Here is an 11,067-nt window from a genome sequence, read left to right as displayed (position 1 = left end):
TTTTTTTTCAGTTAAATATAAAAGAACTGCTCATTAAATTTCCTACCAAAAGCACAAACACACATGTATGGGCTTATTCCCATCACAATACTGTAAAAATGTAGAAATAGGAAAAATCGTAGAAATACGGGGGAATGCATGTCTAATAAAATAGATTATTGAAAAACACAGTACGGATAGATAGAGGAAAAACATAAAAAATGGAAAAAAAATAAGGTAGGAGTGGATGGATATTTTCCTTTGTTTCACTGAAAGGAAATATTTCCTATCTACAATATTCCTTTGAAAATCCTATAAAAATCCCTCAATCTGGAGAGGTCCTGTAAGTGCGTAAATATGGACGATGCAATTTATATAAGTTATGCAACTACAACACTACCACCACCGCAACAAAGACGATTCCCCTTCTCTTCATTCCATGAATCCGACTCAAATGTTTAGAGAAACAAAAGAAGAACACATATCATTCACCTTCTTCCTTCCTTGGATCCGACTCAAATGTTCAGAGAAACATAAGAGGAAACATCATTGTAGGAAACAGTGCAAAAAACCAAAGGTAGTACAAAAATGCATGTACCGAGCTTAAACGCTAAGCAATATCACCTCGAGCAATCAGCACACATCACTACCATTAGAAGCACAAGAAGCAATCAAGCATACTAACCACCTCGATCTGGGCTCTCAACACTATTATTACTATTAGGTGTAATTAATCAATTGCATTCGTCCCCATGAAAGTGAGAAATATAGGGAAGAGAAGGGAATATATACAGTTCTATCAAACGATGGAACTAGCATGAATACTATGCTGTCCCTAGAGACTGTAGGTGTATAATTTTTTTCCCCTCTTTCTTTTTTCTCCCCCAAAGCATTTTGTCCCTTCCTTCACGTCCACGTTTTCATCCATGATGCATTTGAAGTAAAGCAGAAGCATCTAATCCCAAACCCCATCCGTCCATCCAATCCGTTTTGCCTGGACCACTCGTCCGTCTACTCAAATTATGCAGCTACTATGTACCAGCATGGTATACAAAACCATTCATCCAGTCAGCGAATACCGCTCCCAAAACCATGCTAGTGATGAAAACGGTCCGAAGCGATATCATTTTTACATAAACGGTCTTGGTAAATTCGAGGATTTTTAATATTTATGAATTTAACTATTTAGTGACAACATGAATGCCATGTCAAAAATCAGAAAAATTAAATTTTACATATAGGTAGAAACGGAAATGGTCGAAAATAATACTGTTTTTAATCTTATTTCTACTGAAACAGTCTCAGACCCTAATTACCTCTCTGTTATCAACTGGAACCGAAGAACTCCGAATACATTTTGCTAGGGATTTGAATTCCAAACTGGTTCCATTTAGAACTCGGCTAGTTTACCGAACCGTTTCTCGATTTGCATACCGGCTCGATAAGTCCGATGACAGACCAAATTACCGCCACATTTATCATCCCTAGCAAACAGATGACTCTGTAGGAGAACATGGCCATCACCGAAAGCAGTAAAGGGTAAAAAAGAGAAGAGGAGGGAGAGTACGTGCAGCTGCTGCAGGCTGGAGCCTGCACGTACGCTGTTGAAGAAGCCACACACCGGGAAGTGAGCGAGCCACTGAAAAATCTGTGTTTCAGTGCTAAGCTTCTGGAGTTCATTTCAGCAGGATTGCAGCAGGACACCGTTTGTCCCTTGCTGATGGGAGCATGTGGTGTGAGAGCGATCGACAAGCCACACTCGGCAGTGAGAAACGGCTGCAATTGTTAGCAGGTGATCGTAACAGTTCAGTTCAGCAAAGTAACTGCCAAAGGAGAAATGTTGAAGCTTAATTAGCTAGTTAAGTGAAGAGAAAGTGACAAACTATTTGATTATATTTGTAATAAAATAAAGCCCACCCCTTTGAATTATACATGCAAACTAACAGTGATGTTAGAACACATTTTCTGTTGGGTTTTGCTGATATACAGACAAAAGGTGTGAAGTCTGAAAGAGATCTACAACACAGTTTGTGTTGGGAGTCTTGGAGGTTGCACCATTAGGGTAACAATATTATTAGTAGAGTGAGGAAACTTTCAAACTGGTGAATGTAGAGAAGACAACGTAACTAGTAAATTACATCCACAGTTGCCCAAAGTAAACTATTTAGGTCTCGTGCAACAAAAGTCACAGCTATAAAAATACAGTATCAGTAAAATGACTAACCTGTAACAGCGAAAACCGAGGCGGCCTTCCTCTGTATTGTTCAAGGCTGCCGGCATGAAGAGAACACTTGAGAAGGTATCCTCCACTTCTCCCAGTGATTCTTGTTCTTCTGTCTTCTTTCACCATGTTAGTGGTATAAAAAAAAAGAAGACAGTATACATGATAGCCTCCTGGCATGGTTAACAATCTGGTAGACAAAGGCATAATGTGGCACTGGAAAGCTGAACAAAGATGGCAGCACAAACAGGAGACACAGCCAACAGATGTGCAGTGCATACAAAGACAAGCATACCTGCTGCTGCTGCTGTTGCTGCTACTTAGTCCCCAGATGGATCTGACAAACAATAATTTGCCATGCACCAATGCAATCAGAATCAGCGGTCCAGTGCTACCATACCACACCGGACAATCTTCTTCCAGGTTACAGGCCATGCCATTCTAACAGCAACAATCCAATCCAATACGAAACGGTTTTGATTTACAGGACGTATACTTACTGGTCATGCATGTGTGTGTATCAGAAAGAACGGGCCCGGTTTTGAAGATAATTTTACTTATCACAGAAATCTGTTGCTTTCAGGCATTCATATCCACAGATATCCTTGAGGCCTGTGCAACTGCACAGTGAATTTATATAAATTAAAGAACAAAACAATCAGTTCTTCTTTTTCTTTTTACAGTTTTCCTATGTGTTGTTTTCGGCCTCTGCGGCCACATCATCAGTTGTCACAGGATGAGATGCAAATCATAGTGTTTGCCTAAGCAATGGGAAATGATCCGTTTTCCCATAAGAAAAAAGGAGTAACAACTAACAACTAGTTATCAGTTAGACATTATGATGGATTGTTAGCATTTTTTTTGTAGTAAAGAATTTTAGAACAAAAAAACAGCAAAACAAGCCACAATTTTTTTTTTAAAAAAAGGAAAAACGATCTTTTTAGCAGATTGCATTTATAAGATTTGCTGTTCATATTGGAATTCTCTTAGGAGTTTAAGATGTATAAATTTCACATAAATACATCATTATACAACAGAGATTATCAAGAGAAAAATCATTGCACTGTTGGCTATAAGCTGCATGTTTATTGAATAGCAAAGAAGTTATCGATGTTTTACCCAATACATATTTGCTAGCAGCCTAACATAACAACAGCAGCTGAGAGCATTTATTGGTATGCAGACACTCTTAATGCTACATCATCAAGAACTTCCATTTGGTTGCTGGGAGCACAACAAAAGGTAAAGAAAATAGCAAACTAAAACAAAATCAGTATAATCCATGGAAGAAAAAGAAAAACAACGTCATTTTTTCTTACATGTCGCTTAGGACGTTGACACGGTCTCCAATACAAAAATGTTAGTGAGACTTTGGTGTTTTACCGTACGCATCTAAAACAACATAAAGAAGGAACATAGTATTTTCTATCTTCTATGGTGAAACATTTGAGGTCATTTTCTGAAAGTATTAGCAGTATGTCAATGTGTCACCTTCAGTGGATTCACCTTGAAATACATATCCAAGACAGCAAGTCACTGACCAACAATTAGCTCCTTACTTTCCAACTAGTTCTTCATGAGAAATTTTCACAATATAATTACTGTCAGATGGTACAGTACTCTTGCCCATCCTTCACAGTGTGAAATGATTTTCAAAGATAAAGGTTGCAATACCAGATTTGAGAATCACAAGATGGTAATGGGAATGTCATGCTTAGCTATCCTTCCAGAATGCAGAGGGTGGGAGCATTCAACAGTGGTCAACTGGTCAAGTATCCAGGATTCCTAAAGAAATAGGTTATGCAACGGTGCAAGCACAAGTTTACAGTGCCAGGTAAGCTTATAACTATCCATCAGAGAGAGCACTATCAATTAGTATTACCAAATTCACAGGTCTATGAATCTCACGCTTGAAAGAACTAATGTCACCAACAACATTACAGTCAGATTTCAAGCAGGTCACTGACGAACAACCCTTCTGACCTGAATCCTTCATTTTGAGTCAATCACTTTGTCCTGTGTCTATGTGCCTTTGACAACGCCACCAATAACCTTCTGAAACTCTCTTCTTCCAATATTTTTATGATATCAGAGAAAGCACTCCGGTTTTGTTCTCAGATGTTACAAATATTCTCGGCAGTGAAAGCTTCTGTAGATATCACTCTTCATGGAACATTACGGATTGACATGAGGTTATACACAAAGTGGTTTGCGGTTTCTGTTGAACCGAGGGCCTTTTGGATTTTGAATATGGTAAAGCTCAACTATATTGGCTAAAGCAAAACGTGTTGTGAAGATGAAGAAGTCATAAAAGTTCATGCCTGAAATGAGAACCCAACATGATGTTATCAGAAACCATGCCAATTGTTTTGTTTCTTCATATGATTAGAGCATTACCTTTATTTGCTGCTAAGTTGCGCTAACATCCTCAAAATCATCACATATATCCCGAATGTCTTCAATATAATCTTTTGCAACCTTGTAGTCTTCAAGAAGCAAGTTTCACTATAGTGTGTCCAATGTTAGAAAAAACATATGCTATATATAGCTGCTGAAATTAATTTTGTACAACTACGTGCTCACCACCCAATGAAGGTTGTAGCCATCAAACCAACTAGGTGATTCCCCACGCTTTACTACTGGAATAACTAAGTAATCATCGATATGTTTTTTTAACAATCACGCTAGGAATAAAAAGGATATTAGTTATTAATTAATAACAAAAAAATGGTTTGCCAAGCTAAGTTTGGAGATAAATAAATTTAGTACACTGTAGGAAAGGTAGGAAAAGATGGATGAAAAGTCAGGGTTCATTAGTACTAATCATTGAACAAATTAAAGAGAAGTGCTTCTATGCTCCTCAAAAAATAAACTGCATGAGTATTAAAGCTCATGGATGGTTTATAGGGAAACAGATCCCCTGACTTTATGCAGTTTGCAGTTGTGGCACTAACATGTGGGCCAAACGTGTCTGGCCCACATGGTAGTGCCACAACTGCAAACTGCACAAAGTTAGGGAGTCTCATCCGGTTTATAGATAATCACTTAACAGAGTAAACGTCATTACAGAGGGGCAGTTTCGTCCTCTGAGGAAGTTGAGTTGAGTCCCATATTCTCAGCACCCGTACCTGCATCGCTCTTCTGCATCGCCCCCTTTCCTCTGCCTCACCGCTGCCTCCCATCGCTCGTCTGCGATCTACCTCCACAGCAGCGACAGTGAAGCCACCTCAGGTGCGGATGACTAATGGCAGAGTACCAGATTCCATGGAAGTTAAAGAGTACCAGATCACTTGTTTGTAAATATTTCTTTCTTCTTAATAAAGAAAATGAAACACAGTTCTCCTATGTTTTCGAGAAAAAGAAAATAGAGGTTTTCCATCCTATACTCGATTGGTCAGAGGATGTAATACTCTCAACGCGCAGAGGATGGACATCAAGTTCTGAATGATTCTTTTTTGTAGGGAAATATATGTACAAAATATTTAGGTGTTCGTTAAGAAAAAAATGATGGTTTAGTTTCAGGAGATGTACCTGATGCGTGCATACAGAACATATGTACTGTGTACCTATTAAAGTTTTCTCTGTCAATGATCAACCGAGATCGTCCTCTGGAACTCGCTCACACTCTGAATATTTTCGTATGTGATCAGTAAAACTGAAGAAACGAGAACAGAGCAAAACAGGATTTTGTGCTGCCAACTTCAGTAGCTTTTCTGCCTTTTTTTTCTCTTCCTTTTATCAGTGCCCTAGAATGTGGGCAGTTACATGCAAAAGATTGACCAGTTAACCCAACATGCGTGCCATCCCACGCGCGGCTCAAAGCTCGATCACAAGTATCTGAAAAAACGCCTATATGGGCTAACTGAATTCCGGTACTCCGGACTGTTTCCAGCCAGCCGTTACATGCACAAAACAAACTGCTAGTTTTAGATGCGTCTACTGAAAAATAAAGAGAATAACTGGATGCTCAAGATTATATGATCTGCTCTAACATTCTCACCTATTTGTTTCGTCTAGTTCACCGCATTTTTCTTGATCATTTCTCCTAAACAATTTCGACCCATTTGACATGGCTGATCTTCATTATATCTTCGTTGCGTTTGTTCGATTTTCCTTTTATCTCAAGCTTTCTCCGGAGCTCATCTGAACTTCCCTTAATTATCAGATGCTCAAGGGTTCTCAGATGCTCGATGCCATCAGGAACATCCCTTAATTCTGGACAATCAATTAGCCATAGCTTAACAAGACTTTGTAACGCACCTTGCTGGATTGCAATTTTTCTGAGATTTGGAGCATCCCATACTGATAGTAATTTGAGTTTTGGAAATGATGTTGCATGGAAGATTAGTTCCCTTCTGTCATAAGCCTTTGAAAGATAAAGCTCAACTAAGTTGTGTAAATTCAAGAGGCAAGCAAAAGAGTCTTCATTGAGTTTGGAGAAGCACAAGTTTAATTCAGTAAGGTTAACGAGGTTTGAACTGGTTGAGATCAACCGTGACATGGATTCCTCGCTTAGCTTGCCCCCTAGATCAATCTTTGCAATAGTAGAAGGTAAACGAAGTGTTTCTAACTGTAGCACTTCTTTCTCATCAGCTGAAATGATTGTAATATGAACAAGACGAGTCATTCTCATGATTGCATCACACAAATCTGCACAGTGTTCAGTCCTAACTTTACCGATTGCAAAGGTTCTTAACTTGGTTAAACATCCAATATGACGCAGAACCTCAGTGCTAGCTTCAATAAGTTGCAGGGCCAGCAAGTCAATCAAATTACAGATACCCATAGGCACTTGGAGGCCATCAAAAGCAAGAACTCTATCATAAGATCCCTCTGGAACTCTTACCACATATAGATATTTCAGTTTCCGAAGTGTGGACACTTCCACTGGAAGAATCAATAGCTTAGAATCATAAGCATCCAAGACTTCCAAATTCTGTAACCTACTCAGTTCTTTTGGGAGATACTCGATATATGTTTTGCGAAGACCCAAGAACCGTAGATTAAACAAGTCAAAAACAATCTTAGGTAGCCTCTTGATTGAAATACCTTGAAGATCCAACGTTGACAGAAACTTGAATGATTTGAGGAAAGCCTCCAGCGAATCAATTCTCCGATTACTACTGAAAACATGGAGGGATCGGAGACATGGTGCACTTGATCCAGAAAGGTGTTGAATACTTACATTTTGGATTGATAAACGACGTGTATTCTCGATTGAACATGCCTCAGAGCCCTTGTAAACTTGACAAAAAAATTCCTCCTTTGATTTTCTGAGGGCAAGTAAACGGATTATGTCATGCATTCGGCACCTGCGAACTCGACCAGATAGATTGCGCTCAACTACCTGTAACAGGCTTCTGTTTACAAGTTCATTTAAGTAGCCCTCTGCCACTTCCTCTACTGTTTTGCTACCTAACTCTTGAATGTATCCAGCTGCTATCCAATGTCTGATTAATCTTTTTCTGTTGAATGCATAACTTTCTGGAAACATTGTGCAGTGCAAAAAACAGTTCTTCAAATTACGTTGAAGATCCTCCAAGCTGACTTTCAGAACAATATCAACATCAAGGATCGCATTGTTGGTGAGCTGAATCTCTAAGTCCTTGTACACATGTTCCCATTCAGAGTATATCGGGTGTTTGCAGGATAACAAGCGGCCTATGCATGCAATGGCAATGGGCAAGCCAGCACACTTATCTACAAACATCAAAGCTATACATCGTAGTTCCTTAGGGCATGTTTTGTTGTCAGTGTTCCAAAATGCTTCTTTGCAGAACAACTGCCATGAACAATGTGCATCTAACGGTGCTAATTCAATTGTAGATTTTTTAGTTGCTAGCAATGCTACTTCCTGCATTCTAGTAGTGAAAATAAACCGACCAGTGCTTTCAGCAGGAAACACATTCCTTAGATTAAACCAAACATTCGGTTGCCAAACATCGTCAAGAACCAAGATGTACCTTTTGCCTTTCAGATGGTTATGAATGCTCTGACCTAGGCTTCCCACCGCAATGTTATCAGCATCGATTGGAATTTCGAACTCTGTGGAGATCTTCTTCAATAGATCATCAAATTGGTAGCTGTTTGTGACAGTCACGAATCCAGAAACATCAAAATCCAATTTCACAGTCTTGAACACATGGGAAACCAAAGTGGTCTTTCCCACACCTCCCATCCCCCAAACTGTTGCAATTTTACACCCTTGTTCCGAATCACCCGCGAGCCACTGCATCAGCAACTCCTTATTTATCTCAATCCCCACCAGATCCTCTTCCCTCGCAAACTGAAAAGATTGTTCAGGGGATTTAGAGTGACCACTACTCCCAATCACACTCAGATCATAACGGACCTTCCTCCTGTCGGCATGTTCAAGCCTTTGCTTGATGTCTTGCAGCCTGAGTGCGAGACGACGCCATGCCTTGACATGCTTGATCCTTTTCCTCATCTTGGCAGTGAATCCCCCATGCTTGTCCTCCAGCTTGTAGGTGAACTTATCAACAGCATCCTCGATCTCGAAAGCCAGCCCTCGGATCTTCTTGACATAGTTTCCAGTAGTCTCGTCGATGTCCTTGAACCGCTCAGCTCCATGGAGGAAGGCCTCCATGCTCTCCAGCTCGTCCTTGACGTCCCGGATCTGGGCAAAGAGACGCTTGAGAGCAGAGACTTCCTGGCAGAGCAGCGATGCGCCGTAGGTTGCTGCCTCTTTCGCCAAGGCCGCACCAAGCTTGCCGATCAGCGATCCTACAACGCCCTCCGCCATGGTTTCTGTGTGTGTGCAGTGTGCAGTGTGCTTGATTCAGATCTCCACAGAGTAGAAGTGGATTTCTGCAGGTGAGTTTGCCTTCTTTATTTATTGTAGATTGTTTTGGTGGAGGCCATGTGCGGAAGGAATTGAGATTGAGATTGGAGACGCACATTATTTAAAAAGCTAACCAGCTACACCTACTTTCCGACAGCATGGCAATTTAGTATCAGTATTAGGCTCCGTTCTAAACTCCAATGGCATAAATGTTTCTCGGTTTCTGTTAGCATGTTTTTCAAAACGGCTAAACGGTGTGTTTCGTACGAAAAATTTCTTCATAGAAGTTGTTATAAAAAAATCAAATAAATCTATTTTTAAGTTTTAAATAATTAAAATTCAATCATATGCTAATAATTTGTCTCGTTTTGCATGTGCACTTACTCTATGTAGAAGTCTTATTATATCTAAAAATTGAACAAAAAAAAAGAACAAGTTGGCACTACAGAACAGAACGGCAGGTCGCCAGCTAACGGAGCGTCTGTCGCCAAGTAGCATCCCACCGACGCGTTGTTAGGGCACCTTCAACGCTAAGTGCTTAAGGTGGTTAAAAAGATGGAGACCCTTTTTCACCTGAACCAAAATAGCACAGATTTTTTTCCACCCTTTCAAAAATACCATAACCATGGACGGAATGAGATGGAGACGAACGGCACTATTTTACAATACAAGAATGCCCAGATTAGTTGGTTAGTGTAATTTGCAACAAATGCATAAAAAGAACTGAGATAATTTCCGGGGTCAACATATATTAACGTAAGATAAGATGGAATCAAGGATTCAAACGTTTGGATTTGAGGGCGTACGGCCAGATTCGTGGACGTTGTAGCTAGCAGCCGCCGGCGACGAGGGCGTGGACGAGAGCCGCCAGATCCTACGACCGGATCGATCCCGCGCTGGAACTGGAGGGGCACACAGGAAGATCCCCCGCCTCCGGAGCCGAGGTCTCCGCGGCCGGCGGTGTTCGCTAGGCATCGAGGACAGGCTGCAGGTTGGGCCCATCTCGTCGCCGGAGAGGTGAACAGGTGCGAAGGGGAGAGAGAGAAGGAGAACAGGCAGACTTTTTTTTTTCTTTTTTGAGTTCTTTGATCGGTACAGCTACAGAGGACGTGTTTAGTTCCCCGTCTAAATTTTTTTTAAGTATACGGACAAACATTTGAAGTATTAAACGTAGACAAATAACAAAATAAATTACGGATTCCGTCTGTAAACTGCGAGACGAATCTTTTGAGCCTAATTAATCCGTCATTAGCATATGTAGGTTACTGTAGCATTTATGGCTAATCATGACGTAATTAGGCTAAAAATATTAGTCTTGCGATTTACAGTCGGACTGTGCAATTAGTTTTTCTTTTTTACACATTTAATATTCCATACATATGTCCAAACATTTGATGTGACGAAAAAGTTGGAAGTTTGAAAGTTTGAGGAAAAAAGTTGGAATCTAAACACAACCAGATTGAAGAAAAGCTAGGATAGTTTTGTGAAAAAAAAAAAGAATGGATTAATTGGATCCATGCCATTATAACTTCGTCGCTTTTGAAAAATACCACTACTATTCATTAAATTAGAAACATGCAATTATAAATCAGCTAATTTTCGAATCATACCACTCTCTACACTCCAAGCCTTTTTGTGACTTAATAGACCTAGTTGCCCCCTGGTTGAATCACTAAACCAATCGAATCGGCTGAACCAAGTCGAGCCAAACCATTGTCCTCTCGACCTAACCCTAGCAGCGGAGGTGAAGGCGAAGGTGGCGACGGTGGCGGCAGCGGTGAGGTCAACGGCGACAGCAGGACGGTCCAGCGAAGGGCTCGACGACGACCGCAACGTGGACGGTAGCTCAGGAAGACGACGGCGACCGTGATGAGGACAGTAGCTCATGAAGATGACGACGATGACAGTGACCACGGTGAGGTTGGTCTTCATCGCTTGCTTGGGGCTGTAAATTGCCGCATCCTCGAACAGATCCAGTGGCGCTGCCGCCGGATCCACAACCCCGGGGAGGCCTACCGCCTGCCGCTCCCTCCTTTGCAGGCACAGTCGCCGGTCTCCTCCTTCC

The 11,067-nt window shown here is 40.9% G+C and overlaps 1 protein-coding gene across 2 annotated transcripts; it reads right to left on the bottom strand.

Moving 5' to 3' along the window:
• Positions 1 to 3,271: 3,271 nt before the first annotated feature.
• Positions 3,272 to 10,095, bottom strand: LOC127760249 (disease resistance protein RPM1-like). Of its 2 annotated transcripts, XM_052284473.1 has the most exons (3): positions 4,784 to 10,095; positions 4,598 to 4,705; positions 3,272 to 4,521 (listed from the first exon to the last, which is right to left on the bottom strand). In XM_052284473.1, the coding sequence occupies exon 1, from the start codon at positions 8,961 to 8,963 to the stop codon at positions 6,246 to 6,248; it is 2,718 nt and encodes a 905-aa protein (XP_052140433.1). In that variant the 5' UTR covers positions 8,964 to 10,095; the 3' UTR covers positions 3,272 to 4,521; positions 4,598 to 4,705; positions 4,784 to 6,245. The 2 variants fall into 2 exon arrangements, with proteins under 2 accessions (XP_052140433.1, XP_052140432.1); XM_052284472.1 differs by having other exon boundaries at positions 4,598 to 10,095.
• Between the last annotated feature and the right edge of the window lie 972 nt (positions 10,096 to 11,067).

The sequence above is a fragment of the Oryza glaberrima genome, chromosome 1 (assembly GCF_000147395.1).
Source record: "Oryza glaberrima chromosome 1, OglaRS2, whole genome shotgun sequence".
NCBI classification, from domain to species: Eukaryota; Viridiplantae; Streptophyta; class Magnoliopsida; order Poales; family Poaceae; genus Oryza; species Oryza glaberrima.
Note: the sequence above shows the minus strand (reverse complement) of the source record. Positions and strands in the feature narration are given on the sequence as shown.